At 40.0% G+C, this 18931-nt stretch overlaps 3 protein-coding genes, 1 non-coding gene and 1 pseudogene across 5 annotated transcripts in view; 1 reads left to right on the top strand and 4 right to left on the bottom strand.

Annotated features, from left to right (window-relative positions):
- LOC144629554 (histidine N-acetyltransferase-like) overlaps nucleotides 1-18931 on the bottom strand; it is a 166117-nt pseudogene that overhangs the window by 140341 nt on the left and 6845 nt on the right. The window lies entirely within an intron of this gene.
- LOC144631082 (histidine N-acetyltransferase-like) lies at nucleotides 6085-7264 on the bottom strand. The gene has a single exon (XM_078489459.1). It carries the CDS (start codon nucleotides 7103-7105, stop codon nucleotides 6161-6163), a length of 945 nt encoding a protein of 314 aa, XP_078345585.1. The 5' UTR covers nucleotides 7106-7264; the 3' UTR covers nucleotides 6085-6160.
- Trnat-agu (transfer RNA threonine (anticodon AGU)) lies at nucleotides 8186-8259 on the bottom strand. Its single transcript has one exon. It is a non-coding gene; the product is annotated as a tRNA-Thr (tRNA).
- Nucleotides 9972-12253, bottom strand: LOC144629556 (demethylmenaquinone methyltransferase-like). The gene is made up of 2 exons (XM_078487792.1): nucleotides 10093-12253; nucleotides 9972-10054 (listed from the first exon to the last, which is right to left on the bottom strand). Exon 1 carries the CDS (start codon nucleotides 11075-11077, stop codon nucleotides 10166-10168), a length of 912 nt encoding a protein of 303 aa, XP_078343918.1. The 5' UTR covers nucleotides 11078-12253; the 3' UTR covers nucleotides 9972-10054; nucleotides 10093-10165.
- Nucleotides 12302-14091, top strand: LOC144630502 (histidine N-acetyltransferase-like). Its single transcript, XM_078488852.1, has one exon. It carries the CDS (start codon nucleotides 12480-12482, stop codon nucleotides 13407-13409), a length of 930 nt encoding a protein of 309 aa, XP_078344978.1. The 5' UTR covers nucleotides 12302-12479; the 3' UTR covers nucleotides 13410-14091.

Raw genomic sequence — 18931 nt, 5'->3', positions numbered from 1 at the left:
CTGAAACTAACAAAAATCTCGTAGCATTTCAATATTGCTTTTCTGATCTTTTTTGTTCTGGTTATTGTGTACAGCACCCTAGCTATCTCTCAAATGTCATCCACTGAAACAAGCTGAATAATCAAAAGGATCAATTTTTGTTGCTCTTTAGGTGCTTTTCATAGTTTGGAAAAGGAAGCTTATGCGCGATGCAATCAAATTAAAGAAGAAAACTAATAAACCTTCTCAAAGCGTCTTCGAACAAAGCTGTACTTTAATATTCGTTCTATCAGTTTCCGGCCCATAATTCAGTTTTTGGTGTCATATAAGCGAAATTAAATGGTGCATTTTTGCTTTAGGTGATTGTCTATGTCAATACAAAGCATCGCTTGTGTTTCGTCTTGTTTAGATAAAGTGTATTAGAAAATTGCCGTCTATACATAAGCTGCCGCAACATTACTTGTAGCTTGTTTAACAGAATTGTCGCCGATGGTGGGAGAGAAACGAGGGGAGGTTTTGCTTAAGAGAGCTTTTGAGGAGATTTTGATGACGGGGATTCAATAACGGATCATTTTCAAACATGAAAACGCAAGCGTCTTATTTAGTAATAGCGAGGCTACGAGACGTTTCTAATTTATGCAACAATGTCTTGCTTTGCGGTGTTTTTATCGCCAAAACGTAGTAATGTTTATTTTGTTTCAATTCTATACCGCAATACGGTACGAAAATGAAAACAATGCCTTTCAAACGTGATAACTCAAATTTAATCACATCACAAACTTGTAATAAAAATCTGCAGTACATTTTATTGAAAATTTTGGGCAAAATCCTCACTCTAATATGCAAGCTGCTTGAACTCATTAAATGGCCATTGTCTTTACTAATACTCGTTTAAGTTCGTTATGTACTCATAATTTTCGCTTAAAATAAAAACAATTCGTCGTTTACTACAAAATTTAAAGGGCAGGTTCATTAGTAAAGGCTTATCTGAGAATTAATTATTTTTTTAAGAGAAATTTATGACGTGCAAAGTAGTTTCCAGTTATGGTAAATACCGCAATTCGTTTGATAGAAGTGACTAGATGAAAAACAATACTAGTCGAAAAAACATTGTTGTGTGAAAAACCTTCTAATAGCTATTGATCCAGAATTTCCATTACAAACAAGATTGCTATTAAAAGAAGCTTACATTTAATAATCTCCAACGATCACCTGACAGCTGAGAAAATAGGATTTGATAAGCTAAAGGCGATCATTTAACTCGTTATCAACAGCATAAAATAGTCCATTTGAAAATTTCCCCCGAAAGATGAGCTTCGTGAACGAAACGTTTTTCGAGTCCTCCACTGCAGGTTTTGCAGATTTTGCTAATGGATCAGCGAACTGGACTCACGGAAATGGAAACGGGACGCTTCCCACTGGGAGAAATCAGTTTGTTCTCTTTGTCCAGGAACCCTTGACTTCAACAGTTTTCAAAGTCCTAGCCTGCGCTATTGTCATAGTGTTTTCTCTCGTCGGCAATTCTCTGACCATCGGCTCGGTTTACCAGAATGTTAACAGGCGAATGCGAACACTGAGCAACTACCTGATTGTAAATCTCTGTTTCGCAGATCTGCTTATTACTATATGTAATGTGCCACGATTGATCTCCATCGTACTTGTGGGTTATGAGTGGCTCGTCGGTGGAACCTTTGGCCTTCTCACGTGCAAAATCAACAGCGCAGTACCTTTTATCTCACTGCTTGTTTCCACTTTGAGTTTTGCGTTCATCGCCTTGGGTAGATTCTTAGCCGTGTTCTTCCCGCTTCGACGCCCAATGACCGGAAAAATAATGGCTGCAATAATCATCTTCACCTGGGTTCTGCCATGCTGCTGTTACTACCTGCCGTTCCACTACGCCATACTTATCGACATAAACGGAAAAACATACTGTGCTAATGCCCTTATAAGAGATCTTCTAAAAACTTCGGAAAACTACCATACTTATTTAATCTGTGACTTCGTCTTCACGCAGGGAATTCCTCTTACCGCCACGATAGCCCTATACACTGCTATTGGGGTGAAAATGTGCACTAGAAGAACCCCTGGGAATCAGACGGCTTCTGGCACCGCCCGCAACCGTACGGTTAACCGTAAAGTGATATCCATGCTTACAACGGTAGTGATTGTGTTCTGTATTTGCTGGATGCCTTCTTGGGTTGCTATCGCCGGTTGCTTAACTGTGCCAGCTCCGGGCTTCTGCAACAGCGTTAGTTTTGCTTTCATCAGGTATTTCATGTCCTATTCTAACAGCGCCATCACGCCGTACATCTATCCAATTTTCAATCAGAACTTTCGAGCCGGCTACTTGCATATTTTGAGGCAAACTCTGAGCTGCTGTTGTGGAAAGATCTGCCCCCGGCTCAACATCAATCAAGTACACCCTCAAGAGGGGAGTCAGACGACTAATCAAAGTGGTAGAACGGAAAGACCATACTTTGATACAACTACACTGTGAGGTATTAAGTGGAGGCGAAAGTTCTTTTCAGGCTTGTGCGACAATCGTTGAAACATTAACTCTAAAAAGATGATTGAAACCACCTTCCCTGCTTCAATACAGCTGAACTTTGAGATACTTGGTGAAGGCGGGAGTTGATCAGGCTTTGTGACAAGTGGCTGAAAAATTAAATCTGAAAAGACGATTGAAACCACCCTTCGAGTTTTTTGCTGAAGTTGAGATACTCGGTGGAGGAAAAGGTGGACATTTTTTTTTTCTGGAGGGTGAGCTTACAAGGCAAGAGGTTGCCAGGCTTAACGGTTTAGATGATCGAAACCACCCTTTGTGATTCAACACAAATGAACTTCAAAAATTCAGTGATGGCGAGAACTGGTAAGAGTTTAGTAAAGATGGACACAAAGTTAGCCCTGAAAAGCTGATCGAAACCACCCTTCGTGCTTCAATGCAACTTTACTGGCTTTGAGGTGAAGGCAAGGGTTGCTGTCGGGCTTTTGTGAAGATAGTTTAGCAGTTAACTTGGAAAAGATGATCGAAGCCATTCTCCGTACATTAAAACAACTGTGCATTTAACATGCTTTTTAGAAGCGATGGTTGGTCAATTGTGTACCAGGAGGGTTCAAAATTACCTTTGGAAAGTAAATTCAAACATTTCCATTGTCCCAAAAAACGAGTCAGATATATCTCTTGCCAGCAAACATCGCTATACTTTTATTTTTAATGCCCACTTTAAGATGGCGGTATAAAAACACCACCCTCTTTTCTGGTGCTAAATCAGAGAAACAAAGCGAACCATTAGCCTGCAAATTTTTACTTGAATTTTTTCAAGTTTGCCGTCCCACATCCATCACAGTCTTAAACAATCTTAAGGGCCCTAAAGGGATTTAGAGCTTCAGGACTCCGGGTACAAAACAGCCGGAGAAAAATGGGTTCCATGCTCTGCAGCCAGTTAATTGTATGGCCCTTAGCATCAAAACAACGGAGCCCAGGCTCATCAGCGATGGGCGAAGGATTAAACAATATAAGAAACAAAGTTGCAAGACCTTAGAGGGTTTTGCAGCGAAACAGGACGAATACAAGTAACTTTTCTTTGGGGAGATGCAACCTCTCCCCCCCCCCCCCTTAACCCTTCCCCTTGAAATCGATGATGATGATGATGATGATCAACTTTATTTTATTTTCCGAGGGTGACACTTAACAGTAAACACTGATGAACTCGTGGCCCTCATGATGATACCAAGTTGTTGTAAATTGATATATATTTTGGACATGAATTAAACAAAATACAATGAAATATTCAGGTTCCAAAAACAAAAGCGTATGCTGTTTCAAAATGAAACGAAATGAAAAAGACTGAAACAGAACAAAATGGAGTAAAAATACAGCGTTTTTTTGCAAAATAAAGAAGAAAAAAGATACCAAGTTGCTGTTATTTGGCATATTTTGGACACAAATTAAACAAAATCAGTACATTGAAATGTCCAGGCTCCATAGAAAATGATACAAATTTTAAAGCGCATACTGTTTCTTAACGCAATGAAATAAAACAGACTAAAAAAAACTGGAGTAAAAAATAGGTTTTTTTGCAAAATACAAAACAAAATTATACCAAGCTCCTGTAATTTGACACATTTTGGACATAATGGAACAAAATACAACAAAATGTCAAGGTTTCCATAGAATATGATATACCGCTTATTTTGTTGCGTGGTACCACGGTCAATTCCATTTTATGTTTAATTTTCTTTCACAAAGTAATGCTAGCGCGCCATAAAGTAACACAGAAACTGTTCAATAAACGTCACATTGCATTGAAACAGTTGCAGAGCACAACAACGAAGAATCAATGTTAGGTCTTGTGTGCCAGCATTCAGCAGTAAACCACTCCCTCTTTGGTACCTCTATTTTCATTTGCCCATTTTAACGCTACATTTATTGCTTTTTTAGCTCAGGGGAATTGTTGTGACTGTATTTATGTAAGAGCCAGTGGTATGCCTTGTTCTCTGAGGTCAGCCCCCCAGAAAGTAATTATTGTAATTAATTAATTAATTAATTAATTAATTAATTAATGTTGAATTAATAACCCGAGAGGGGAATGTTAAAGGACAAATGAGTTTGCAATAATGCAGTTGGGTATTTAAGGGTCAAAATTTCTCATGTAATTATGGGAGTTTTCATAGCTAAGTATCAGATTGAAATTATTCATGATGTTTGTTGGGTAGATCGTTATTACCCTACAATCTTTGTGCTACCTTTTTGGCATCATAAGAAAAAAATTATCTTGTAAAACTTAACTTAAACTTTTTTTTGAAATAAGACCTTTTGTGAGGTGTACATAATATGGTCGTTTTGATGAATTATTGCTATGGAATTAAAGTTTTGGGAGATATTTAGTTATAGATTTTTGCATTTCCTTGTCATTGATCTTTCTTTCAACATCGCTCTCTTCTAAGTACACTCTGTATTTGGATCGTGATTAGGGCGATCTTTCGAGTGACACCTAAAGACCATATTTCACAAATGACGGTCCGAAAGAGAGAATAATGACGGTCCAAATGAAACGCATGGACCGTCAATAGCAAATCCCGGTCCATATATGTACGACAGTTTTGAACACGGATGCAGTTAACGCCTACACTATACGCTAGCTGAGACAGTCACCTTCTTTTTAATTACGCGCACATGAAAACATCGCTGATCAAAGCATAAATTGATCGCTTTGCAAGTTGTGAGAACATGAATAGTAAATTTCGGTCCGTATCAATGCAGCAGTAGACACGGACACAAATGTAGTGAAAGCTTGCACTACACTCGCTGAGACAGCCACCTACTTTCCAATTTCGCGCACATGAAAACATCGCTGATCAAAGCATAAATTGCCCGCTTTGCAAGTTGTTAGAACATGGTATTCGCTCCTAAGCCCTGTCGCTCAGGTCCAATTGATCTTTTTCTTTACTAAAAATACTAGCCTGCACTTGCTTAACACTGGTCATAATGAGGGAATAACCATCAGGCTTACTTAGCCATGTAGGTATATAGTAAGAACTACCTCAAATGTACAAATTCAATCGCTCTCGTTTTGTCAGTAGCCGGTACGCGAATGAATCATACGTACGTTTATTGAACTCCCAAAGAGGATGATATTATACAAACTCCGTTCGAAATATATGACAGAACATCAGGTAGAATTCCGCTTATTGTGCTTCGAACCATTTTTTAACACATAACAAAGCCTGACCCTACCGGGGACAGGCTTAAAGATGACACAATCCCATAGTGCCCCTGTACAAGTACATGGTCCCATGATCCTCTTGCATCTTTTTACGCGGTGTAAGGAAGGTAGAGACTAGGTTTGAGGGTAAGGACTCATATATTTCTCATTTCGTTTGTTTATATAATTTCAATTATACTGGCAGGCCTCTGGCCCTGGTATAATATGGATTTGTCAATCCAAGTTACAATTACCTATTTACAACTTTCTTTTACATTATGTCTAAATTAAGACAATCAATCTAGCCCTTGTACGATGGTGGGGGGATGAGTTTGCTTGTACGTCCGAGGGTTACGATTCTTTTTCTAGTTTTGATTCCTTTTTGTCATGTGACGTTCTAAATGCGAATGTAAACGTATGGTATGTATCGTTCAGGCCTATATGTCATATGCAAGCTTCTACGAATTTATTGTCATTTAAAGATGAATTTGCTGAAAGAACCGCGCCTCGTACAGTTCCACTGACATTTTGGACATCTGTTCATCCAATTCCAGCTGCAATCGTTCTTGTAGCACTCTTCTCCCGTAGTTTGTTAAACGTTTATCTTGAAACGTGTCAAAACTGAAATCTCCTTTAACAACTTCGCAGGCTCGCTTGAATTGATACAAAAGATGAGCTTCATACAGAACTGGATCACTGGTGTAAACAGTCACAGACCATTGAACACATTTTGCTCTTGGCGACAGTACACCGAAGCTGACCGATTTTGGAATAGCGCCATCGCTACATTTCTCGACAGCAAAGTACAACTCGTTTTCTTGCTGCCAGTAATCGATATTTGATCGTAGAGGCTCCATTGGGAAAAAATCCAAGATGATGACATTATCTGGGAACAATGTCTGCGCCTGAGGGCTCAAGAAAATAACATTGCATAGGTATTCTTTAGTGCAAGCTTCAATTTGGATGGAATTATTAGTTGTAGAAAAGTGATGCGAGCATAAATTCTTTTTAGCGTAAGATTTCAACATATCAAACTGCACAAGTTTCGTTAGTCTCGTTACTGCATGTAAACTCTTTAGACTAACTGATCGTTCTCGACATACACTTGAGTATTGTCTTCGTATGAACTCATTCATCGCTTGTGATAGCTGGGTATAAACACCTTGCCCGCGAAACGTCGTTAAAGTACGTCCTGCTCGAAAGATTACTGTCCTTTCATCGTCTACAATGGAACACGCAAGCAAACCCACAAGTGTCTCTCCATAATAAGCAAGCATAACATCCATCTTGTCCATCTTCATCCACGCATGGTATCTTAGTGGCAGATAATCAAGTCCATCGTAGATCCCCTCTGAAAATTTTAAAATTTCGTCGAAATCACTCGGTACAGCGAGCCGGAAAGTTAGCTCTAAGGTCATCATTGAAGACGTCTTTAAGGCGCGTTGTTACTTTTTCAATTTAATGTTTTCCGCCTCCTCTCCGAACGGATGCAGAACCCGCTGGTAATCCTCGGCGTGCTTGTTTTCGGACGTTTTTTGCGCTATGCAATGTAAACTCGATTTCTGAAACATGCAAGGGAAAGGAAAATTGTTTCAAGAAATCGGGGTGTAAAATTGCATTGTTCGACTAATTGAAATAAAATCCTAGCGAAACAACCTTTGAGACTCCACTGAATTCATATCACCCGGCCCATTTATATTCAAGTCCAACAGCTGTTCAAGGTCAAAATTTGCATAACAGCTGTTAAAGCCCGGCCAAACGCACGCAATCAAGTCCATTGTAAGTCCATCGTAAATCACTTCTGAAAATGTTTAAAATTTCGTCGAAGTCACTTGGTACAGCGAGCCGAAACGTTAGCTCTAAGTTCATCATTATTAAAGACGTCTTTAAGTGGAAGATAATCAAGTCCATCGTAAATCCCTTCTGAAAATTTTAAATTTCGTCGAAGTCACTTGGGTGTAAAATTGCATTGTTCGACGAATTGAAATAAAATCCTAGCGAAACAACCTTTGAAACTCCACTGAATTCATATCACCCGGCCATTTATATTCAAGTCCAACAGCTGTTCAAGGTCAAAATTTGCATAACAGCTGTTAAGGCCCGGCCAAACGCACGCAACATCTCAACGCAACATATCCCAACAATGTTGGGTCATGTTGTGAGATGTTGTGAAGCAGCTGGCTAAACGCGCGCAACATTTCAACAACAACAACAATAAAACCTTAATATTAAACGTGTCTGGGGTATTTAGCATTGCTGCTAATTGGGAACACGCAAACAAAAAAGAGAAATTCTAAATGTGAAGATAAATAAGTTTGTATTAAAAAAGTTAATAAGTAAATTTTAAAAACGCAACATATCGCAACATTGTTGTGCACTACATGTTGCACGCGTTTGGCCACCCTGTCGCGATATGTTGCAGTATTTTAAGCAAATGAAAGATCATCGCAGTAATGTACTCAACTTAAGCAGTTGAGAAAAGCAAGCCTGAAAAAAAATTCAGGCTTGAACGGGAATCGAACCCATGACCTCTGCGATACTAGTGCAGCGCTCTAACCAACTGAGCTATCAAGCCAACTGGGAGCTGGATTTTGTGATGGCGCAAATCGAACTAGTGCGCATGCTCCAGCGCAACAATGTTGCACGAACGTGGCCAAACGAGTACAACATCATGCAACATCCAAAAATGTTGCAAGATGTTGGGAGAAAAATTTGACTATTTTCAAACTTGGTCCAACATCATCCAACATGTTGCAACTTGTTGCAACAAGGTGGCCAAACGATTGCAACATGCTGTGCGGAACAATGTTGGGATATGTTGCGTGAAATGTTGCGTGCGTTTGGCCGGGCCTTTATACTCAACTGATGATAAACGAAGCGAAAGGGAGGGGGGCAGATATGTGTCAATTTCTCTGTTTTTAAATGGCTCGTATCTGTTTAGACATTGCCGTCTTTGGTATTTTGTCACAGCTACAACAATTAGGTCAAGGAACAACTTTTAGCTCATATTTTTGAATTAACTGAGGCGAGGTTTGCGTCGAAATACGTTGCCGTGGTAACGTTAAAAGAAGATTTGGTAATTTTTTTTTAATCAACATAACAAACATTTTTACAAATTTCTAAAAAATATGTGTTTCAGGATTCACAGCTATGTTTTTTATTTACAAATTTAAGATGGCTATGAGCACCATGGCAATAAATTTGGATGTCCCTTTGAGCTGACACTGTTTTCTGATATATGCTTTACTAGTTTTTATATAATAACCTGAATTCTACGCGCATTTTGATTGGTTCTTACTTATGATCTATTAGAGTACAGACACATGGATGACGTCACGCGGTGGTGTGACTCGCGCGCGTGATCAGAGTTCATAGTCCAAATTAGAGTTGTCGGCAAAGTTTTTCAAACTTGCGGGGCCACAACAAAGCAAAAAAGTTCAGCTTAATTACAAATCTTAAGTGAGAAACAATACGCCAAGCATCGTTCACCTTTCGAAGCATTTAACTGGGCGAAACAAGCTTGAAGAAGACAGTGAATTATTCGAGAAATTATCCGAAATCTGTATGAAAGTTTGACCGATGTTGTACAGTTGGACGACGCCACGGGAACCAAACGAATTGCGGTTGAACGCTTCGGTTAATGCTTACAGATTTGAACAACTTTCCAAATCGGAATAAAGGTTAGTTTTTTCATTGACTTTCAATTGACCATTTTTTCTGTTTATTCAATCGGATTAACAGTGCTTCGTGTTAACGAAAACTTAATAGTGAAATCAAAACAACTTAGCTCACCTTTACGGCGGCATTGCTCAAACTGAAGTGTGCCGAAGTCTTGTGTTATTATATAAAACAAATAGATTCCATTTTGCCGTGGGTCTGTTCAGTTATAGTTTACAGAAGACGTCAAAATGTGGTATGAACATCAGTGACCCACTCGGCTAGCGCCTCGTGGGCCACTTCTCTGTTCATACCACATTTTGACGTCATCTGTGATCTATAACTGAACAGACGCACGGCAAAATGGAATCTATTTGTTAAATAGTCAATGTTTTTCAGCGGCATTACACATGTGGTTAGCGTTTTATTGAATGGCTTATAATTGAATGGCTTTATAATCCTGTCAACCACTAAGTAAGAAGTAACTAAAGTTGTAAAATTCATTACATATTCATGCGGTTGCAAACCAATCCCAGCACAGTATTCAGATCGCATGTACACAACTGTAAACCCAATACAAATCAAACAATAGAATTAACTTTTGATACAAACTCTACTACATAAAATAGTGGGAATAATGAAAAAAAAAATACCCAATAAAGTATTCATTTGCAGTCAGGGTATTTTTTGTGCACTGTAGTCAGAATAAATAGGTATAGTTCTTAACAGAAACTATTTTTCTTATCGTAAGTATCAAGAGACCGTAAATTGTGCAACAAAGCAATTTAACACTCGGTCGATATTCGAAATAAACAGAGCAGGCCCTAGAGGGCCGGTTTAGCTGCAATCAATGTGCTGCGGGTGTCACCCTCTTTGTCACAAATTCTCAACGTCGCCTCCTCTTTGCTCGCATAGTGCCTGCAAAATCGTGTTAGTCTTTCTTCCGTCGCTAGCCGTGGATCAAATGCGCCATGTGTAGTTGCCTGTAGTAATGAGCATAGACTCTCACAGTTTTCGAACTCGCGATCAATTTCCTCGTAGTAACTCTCCACAATGTCAAATCCAGCCGCTATGCACATCTCGTCAACTTCTGCTCTAGATTTGAAGTGATACATATTAAGTATACGCTGCAAATTTTCTGGATTGAGTTCACGAAATGCAAGGTCCACTACATCGGTTAGGCGGTCATAATAATGCAGAGCAATTTTTCCGTTTGGTTTAAGACTGCTAAACATGTTCTTGAAGGCCTGTCCTTTATCCGGAATCCAGTGCAGAACTAAATTCGAGAAAATGATGTCGTAAGTGTCCGAACCCATTCCGGGAAAGTTGGCAGCGCTCCCTTCGACAAACGTGACGTTTTTGACTCCCTTGTGAGATTCCTGGGCCACTTTAATTCGATTGATGTCAGGATCAACAGCCACAACTTTGCCATCTTGTCCTACAAGCTCAGCAAGATAAACAGATAGCTCGCCAGTACCACAACCCAAATCCAAGATGGCGTCTCCAAGGCGCTGCGAAAGTTTTTCAATCAATTGTTTTCCATCTCCTCTCTGAACGGATGCAGAGACTCGCTGGTAATCCGCGGCGAACTTGCTGTCGGACATTACTAGTTCGAGTAACTGGGCGGACTTTCGAAAAATCGAGGACTTTAGAAATTGGGACTCCGCGGAATTCATAATACCCAGCCAACTTAAATTAAAAAACAAAATGTCCTCCGGCAGTCGCAAAATTTGCATAACAGCTCAGATTAACGCATCGTAAGTGAAGCAAACAAAGAAGAATGTGTCTATAATCGCCATCGATAACTTCACAGGCTTGTAATACAACTCGAGTGTTTATCGAAGTTAACTCGGCGTTGGGTTTACAGTAACGGACACCTTCGGGACCACCATTTGGTGTCCGTTATACAGGAAGTCCGTAGTAACGAGAGTTATTTTCAGTAATTCTTATTCGCCGGGGCTTCAATTCCTGTCAGTAATAACGGGGTGTCCGTAATAGCGAGGTGTCCGCTAGGAGAGAGTTAACTGTAGGCCTCTTCAGGCGGCTGGTATATTGAAGGATAATGTCCGAGGCTGAGGGATTGTCGGAAAAATGAAGCAAAGCTTCGAGGCCGTAATGTCAAGGGCATAATCCACCAATATATCAGCAAGCCAGAAGGGGTTTATTTATTAATTTATTTTATAGCCCTCCGATTAATTTCTGGAACGCAAAAAACTTGCAAACTAACTGCATAAATGGTAGTTAACACAAATTTAGGCTATTTAGGTTAATATTTTGTAAGAAAAAATTAACATTGTTGTAATAGAGCTTTAAGTGATATTCGGCCTTTTATTTGTAGTAAGTTTGCATACCACACAAGTGTTTATGCAAAAATGAAGCACTTATCATTCAGAACATGACTTTGTATTCATGTAGTTTAGCCTTGTCCAAACTTATTTTCCCAAAGTAAGCATTTTTAATCAATTTTAGAAAATAAGACTGAACCTGTTTTCGAATTCTAGGCTAAATAGGTACTCAAAAAAATAGAGTCCAATTTGCCAGTTTCAGCCTAACAGGTTATTAAATGTTAAGTTTTTACTCGCGGGTTTTTTACTATATTGCACAATTGCATGAAAAAGCCACCAAGCGTGACAAATTTTACCATATCAATTTTATCATATCATTCGAGATCCAGCGAAGCGAGGGTTGCATTGTTTTTGATAAAAAACTGAAGAGAAGTTGAAAGAATTGAGAGTTTAGTGATGAACCTAGAGTTGACCTTTCGCCTCGCCACATCGGGTGACTTCGAAGAGATCCTGAAATTATCAGAAGGGATCTACGATGGACACGACTATCTACCATTGAGATACCATACGTGGATGAACATGGACAAGTTAGATGTGATGCTTGCTTTTTGTTGCTCGAAACTTGTGGGTTTGACTATTTTAATAACAAAGGACATGACATATACAACAAGTTAATCGATGAATTAAAATAGCTAGAGTTTATTGTCCAACTCGCTAGATCAACTGACTTATTTTGGGCTATAGTTTAGCCACACACTGGTAACTCTCTATTTTGATCAGTGCTAAGCAAGGAGTTGCTATTATTAAAGACAAAAAAGGTGTACCGGTCGGCGATTCGGCAGGCGAGTCTAAGATGAACGTAGAGCTGACTTTCCGCCTCGCTAGGCCGAATGACTTCGACGAGATCCTGAAATTGTCAGAAGGAATTTACGATGGACACGACTATCTTCCATTTAGATACCATACGTGGATGAAGATGAAAAATGTTGCTGTTATGCTTGCTTATTATGGAGATAAACTTGTTGGTTTGGTTGCGTGTTCTGTTGTCGACGATGGACGGACGTGGGTTGCCCGAGCAGGACGCACTTTGAAGGAGTTTCGCGGCCAAGGTGTAACTAAAGGAATACTTCAAGCGATAAGGAATGAGGTCGTTCGAAGACATTTCCCAAACGTTTACCGACAACTATTAGCGAGGGAGAGATTTTATCCATCGCTAAGAAAAATTGCGCACCAAGATGTTTTGAGCTTTCCTGTAGTAAAGGGTACTCTACGCTCGTGTCAGTTCCACGTCACAAATAATTCCGTTCAGATCAATGCATGCACTAAGGAGTACCTCTGTGATGCTGTTTTTTCTACAACTGTAGCACAAAAACTGTTTCCAGATAACATCATTCTCGTGGAAAAAATCCCTATTGAGCCTATACGATCGAACATCGATTTCTTAACGACGGAAAACGATGTGTACTTCGCTGTGGAGAGATGCATCGATGGTGCTTTACCCAGATCAGTAAGTTTTGGTTTATTATCTCCCAGAGTGAAAATAGTACATTGGTCTGTGACTGTTTACACCAGTGATCCAGTCCTGTATGAAGCTCATCTTTTGCATCAATTGAAGCGAGCCTGTGAAGTTATCAAAGGCGATTTTATCTTCCATTCTTTTCACGACAAAAGTTTGACGTACCATGGTAAACGAGTGTTAAAGGAAAAGCTGCAGGTAGAATTTGGTGAAGAGCTACCCGTGAATTTGTACGAAGAAGATGTGATGCAGCAAAGTCACCTTTAGTCAGGGCCGTAACCAGATCTTTGACATAGACGTGGCAAAATCTTGCTGGGAGGTTCTGGTGACATGCCCTCCAGAAATTTGGCTATCTAGAAGCACTGAAACTCTTCCTTAAACATATTTCGTGAGGCATTTCTTGAAAAAATAATAAACATGTTCATCTGGGGATTATTTTCCCAACGTAAACATATTTTGTTTTTGTTTTTTTTTTTAATGTCATGTCAGCCCGATGAGGTGACGTCATTCGTCACGCTCGTTGTCTTTGTCATGCATAAAGCTTTTTGTAAAATTCTGCACATTAGTGACTCATTAGAGATGTCACGGTGGAAGAGGTTTCTGGCGACATGGATTCATTTGATTAGTATTTTAGTATAAATACAAAAGTTTCATTGGCAATTACTGATATTTTTAAGTTTGCAAGGATAGTACTTATTGTGAGGAATTGGTTTGCCTGCATTGGCCGATCAGCAGTTTGTGATTGTTTTTCTTTAAAGATCCATTGTGTGTGACATTGAATGAAGTTTTTTAGGCTCCTCACGAAATCTTTCCTTCTCAAGGAAAAATTGCATGACGAGTCAAAAGAACGTCCGCGTAGGATCTGGGAGGCTACGTCCTGAGGTAGTCCCAACTATTTTATTGATAGCGTGACCAAGGTCATTTGGATTATTTTTGACAATAAAGCAGTGTTCGGCAGTGAATATGCTCTACTATTGTAAGTTAATGTATAGAGGATATTACACGGTGGCGAGAAGATATGAATTTTAGGTTCGAGCGGCAGAAACGATATCTCACGACTGAGCGTAGCGAACGAGTGAGATATCGTTTTTGCCACGAGAACATAAAGAACCTTTTGAGTATGGAAGTTAAGAATGTATTTCAACGAGAACCAAAACTGAACCTCTGCTAGTCATCATTTTCGTCAGTTGTTACAGTAAACCCAAATACCAAGACTTGTAAAGTCGTGATAAAAAATGTCGAAAACGGTGTCTCGAAGAAAAACAAATTATCTAAAAAATTTTGTTATGTCAGAAAGAGCAGCGATGCCGGCATATCGTTAGCAAAATGGAACGCCTTGAACAGGCTAGCACATCATGCTAGGTAATACTAGTGAAGTTTCATATGCTCTCTGGGCGAACGAACGATTTCATCTGAAACTATTAACCCCTCATGGCCACACAACAAAGCCTGATTGGGAGTAATTTTTATGTGACAATTTTCATTTGCTCGAGTAGACAAATATATTTGTCGACAAGTTGGCGTGTTAGCTTTTATGTGACAAATAAAAGTGGTCACTTACGAAAATTGCTCGTTTAGACGACTCGTCACATAAAATGTGGCAAATATTGCGTCATCATATGTGGTTCCCAATCTCCCAAACTCCCACTGAGCACTGTCCAAGGTCATCACAATCTCGAGCCCAGAGTCCATCTTGTCGGTCAGCGGTATGGGATGGACTCTGGGAAACTGGAATGGATCAGATAAATTTCAGGTCGATTTCAGGAAGAACCTTGGTCTTCCGGTTTTTATTGCGCATGCTCGTAGTTCTTAGCGGAAGTAAATTTCCCAGAACGGAAGTAAATCGAAAAAGTTGAACTACAGTATTTCTAACACAGTATCGACTGAACTTGTGTTTATTGAAGCAACAAAAGTAACAATAACGTCCTGCAGTTAACTAAAGAGAGAGTTAACAAAATAGCGTCTGGTGTTTGTATTTCCTTTAGTCTCTTTCTTGAGCATTCTGCTATATTTGTTTTAAACCAAAGGTGTTGCTAGCCTTCCAGGATTCCGTCTGTGAAGACTGCGTGCGTGTGTCCGTTGTTGTTTTGCAGAGGACGGCTAAGAAATTTACATAATGCACAACGCACGGACAAGCTATTGTTCTGTTCATAAAAAAAATTGTTTGGCGACTTTCGTATATTTTTGTTTGGTAACTTTTGTATATTGGAAAGGCTTCTCGCTGAAAGCGCATTTTTTCAGGATAGGTTGCATGTTTTCGAGCAAACAATTTTTTCCTCGTCGAATGGCGGTGATATTAATAAAGACGTTAAAGGCCACATGCACACCGGTCAACGCTATTGAAAAGGCGTAATTAGCATTTTTGCAACTCAACACGTGCACACGTGTGTTATAATTTTTGTTCAATTCTTTTTCTTCAGCGAAACAACAACGCGTAATGTTCAAATTCTGCGTCATTAGTAATTATTTTGAATCGTGCACTGTCTGCCATATTCAGTTTTTCAACTGGAACGGCGATTTGAATGAAAACAGTAGTTCTAGCGAGATTTGTAATTCAACTATAAATTGAGTTTTCAATCGACCTTGTCCTTGGTGACGCCGTCGTTTGTTGTTTTAAATCTCCGTTCAGTATCGACGCTTAAAGGAAGTCCATATGCATTTTTTTTATTCATGGTATCTTTTACGTTCAAAGAGAAGGGTAGAATTAGAAAATACTTCATTTATGTAGCACCGTATCACGATTTCTTAGGTGTTTTTACAAAATTAAGCTGATACTTCTGAACATTTGACCATGGAAAACAAAAAAATGTTTTTCCAGGGTTTCCGGTTTGGTTTACTTCCGGGGAAGATTTTCAGACTTCCGTGTTGATTTCTATTGTTTGCTACCATCCGTTGAAAACATTTTTGGTGCGAAGGGTCTCACATCGCGGTGGTCGGCGCCAGTTCTTTTTTTCGTTCAAATGGAGCTCATTGAACTCCAAGTATTCAACACCCTGGTCTGTTTTGCACAACTTTACATCGCCCCAGCGCATGTCGTGGTGCTCTTTTACTCCTCGTAGCCCAAAATGGAGGCAGTTGTTCAGCCACAGGGTGTTTAAAATGGCTTCAGGACTTGAAACACCGAGGAGGCCTTTGTCGAAGAGAAGTTTTATTTTATCTTCTGTTAGAGCCACCGATGCATTAGGCTTGTTTCCTCTTCCCTGTTTCTTGAGCTGCTTTTGTTTAGACTGGAGTGTTTTTCTTAACTTTTTCAAATGCTAGGTCATTAATGATGCTCACTGGATAGGACTTTCTTTTAAGATGCCTTTCATCCGGCATAGGTATTCTTTAGTGCAAGCCTCAATCTGAATGGAATTATTTGTCGTAGAAAAGTGACGGGAGAGTAATGTCTTCTTTCTAGCGTAACATTTCAACATTTCCAACTGAAAAAATTTCGTTTCCGCAGGTAAACTCTTCAGACCCGCGACGGCGAATCGTTCTCGGCATACCGTATTTACTCGAATAAGCGCCGCGGCGCTTATTAAATTTTTCGCGTCTCATGTGCGGCGCTTATTCGAGGGCGGCGCTTTTTTGAGGGCGGCGCTAATTAAAAATTTCAACGCCGCCAAGAATCTAATCCTTTACATTAATTGAAATAACGTCTTTTGATTACCAATATTTGTCTCTTGCTGAAGAGAGAAGTGTCGTTAGCTGTCCTGGCAAAGTTCGCTGCCTTCACAACGTTTACAGAACTGCGTATTGTAAGAATGTTGGATAGAAAAACTAATGGGCGAGCGGTAAAACAATCACTTTGAACTGCGAAACATCGCTTTTCATGGAAAGAAATGTCCAAGTTTTGTTTTAGAGTTACTTTCTAGTGTTGTTTTTAATTAAAACAGATTTCCTTCAATAAGCGCTGCATCGAGACTGCAGCGCTTATTCGGGGGCGGCGCTTACTAATTTATTTGTCCGAAATGCGGCGCTTATTCGGGGGGGGGGGGGCGCTTATTCGAGTAAATACGGTACACTTGCATTTTGGGTATTTTCTTCGTATGAAATCATTCATCGCCTGTGATAGCTGTTTATAAACACCTTGTCCACGAAACTCCTTTGAAGTTCGTCCTGCTCGACGGATGGCTGTTCTTCCTTCGTCGACAATGGAACACGCAAGCAAACCCACAAGTTTCTCTCCATAATGAGCGAGCATAACATGTAACATGTCCATCTTTATCCACTTGTGATATCTACTTGATAGTCGTGCCTCTCGTAGATCCCTTCCGCCACGTCATGCACGAGCGCGCGCGCTGAGAAATCTTTCCTAACACATATTGGGTGAGTAGTCGTTGTGTTAACTCCGCTTGCAGTTTGCTCTCTTAAACGGTCGGTGACCCCCATTTTTTTCGGGATAAATAACCTGTTGGGATAAATCTCTACCGATTGACAAAAAATGAACCAAATCCGAATGTTAGAAATTTATTATTTTTTCATTTTCTCTTCCCGCGCGCGATCGAATCAGTCAAATTTTGCAGCATTTTGCTCTTTGAACGTTTGCAAATCCAATTGTTAAAGACAACGTTTACTCTAAGGGGCCTTAAAAGTGAAATATATTTGTTCAATAGACCCACTCAAATAAAATGTTGGCCTGCATTTATTCATTTAAAACATTTTGTTGCCAGAAACCGCAGTGGTCATATCGAGTGACGAAATCAAATTTATCCAAATAAGCACCTTCTTTCAGATATCATATCTCTAAAACGATAATGTTGGAACCTCGGAGTTGTTAATAATATCAAACCAGAAATAAAATTGTAACTTTGGCACTGCCAATGCGAGAGCGATTATTTACTTTTTGTATAACCTTGTCCTCAAGACTGCATAAGCAATATTCTCATCTCGCGCAATTGTGGCCGGCAATTCTGAAGGAAACCCAAACGTGTTGAATCTACTAACACTACTGCGTACTTGAATGGTGAGTTCCTATTGGAACTCTTGTTATCTGAGTGCAGCATATTGACTCCTGCTAAATTATTATGTCTTAATTACTTGCATAGTGAGTTCCTTATGGAACAAATGTTATCTAAGGGCAGATATTGGCCACGTGCTAGATTATTGTGTCTAAGGGCCTGATTACATGAGCCGGGCTGGCCCGGTTAGCCGGGCTGGCTCGGTTTGCCGAGATGACTTTCAGCCCGGTATTACATGAGCCCGGTTAGCCGGGCTGGCCCGGTTTGCCGAGATGACTTTCAGCCCGGTTTTAGCATAAATGATCAGAGCACGAATGATCTTAATCACCTTTTTCCGGCAATAAAAAAATTATTTGGTGGTTAATTTTTTGCACTTATGCATCTGGATGGGTTACTTTACCTCTACGTCCTATTTAGAAGGAGTTGCATTGATTTTTTCGTCGGATATTGTGCTCAGAAGAGAAATTTAATGCTGGCCCGCTTAGCCGGGCTGGCCCGGTGAACGCGATTACATGGAAAATTTTCAGCCCGGCTAGCCGAGATCCCGGCATCGCGATACCGGGATCTCGGCTAGCCGGGCTGGCCCGGTTGTCATGTAATCGCAAAGTTGATTTTTGTTGCGTTTAACAGACGTGCCGAGATCTCGGCAAACCGAGCCAGCCCGGCTAACCGGGCCAGCCCGGCTCATGTAATCAGGCCCTAAAGGCAGCATATTGACCCCGTTCTAGATTGTTATGACTTACTTGGGTGGTGAGTTCTAAATGGAACTCATGTTATCTGAGGGCAGCAAAGTAACTCCCAGCTACATTGTTATGTCTTACTTGGATGATGGGTTCTTAATGGAAG

The sequence above is a fragment of the Oculina patagonica genome, chromosome 11, assembly GCF_052425735.1.
Source record: "Oculina patagonica isolate OP01 chromosome 11, crgOcupat, whole genome shotgun sequence".
Taxonomy (NCBI): domain Eukaryota; kingdom Metazoa; phylum Cnidaria; class Anthozoa; order Scleractinia; family Oculinidae; genus Oculina; species Oculina patagonica.
The sequence above is the reverse complement of the archived record's forward strand: the minus strand, read 5'-3'. Positions and strand labels throughout refer to the sequence as shown.

Coding starts and splice junctions, on each gene's coding strand:
- LOC144631082 (XM_078489459.1), bottom strand. CDS start 7,105: ATGATGACCTTAGAGCTAACTTTCCGGCTCGCTGTACCGAGTGATTTC.
- LOC144629556 (XM_078487792.1), bottom strand. CDS start 11,077: ATGCAAATTTTGCGACTGCCGGAGGACATTTTGTTTTTTAATTTAAGT.
- LOC144630502 (XM_078488852.1), top strand. CDS start 12,480: ATGAACGTAGAGCTGACTTTCCGCCTCGCTAGGCCGAATGACTTCGAC.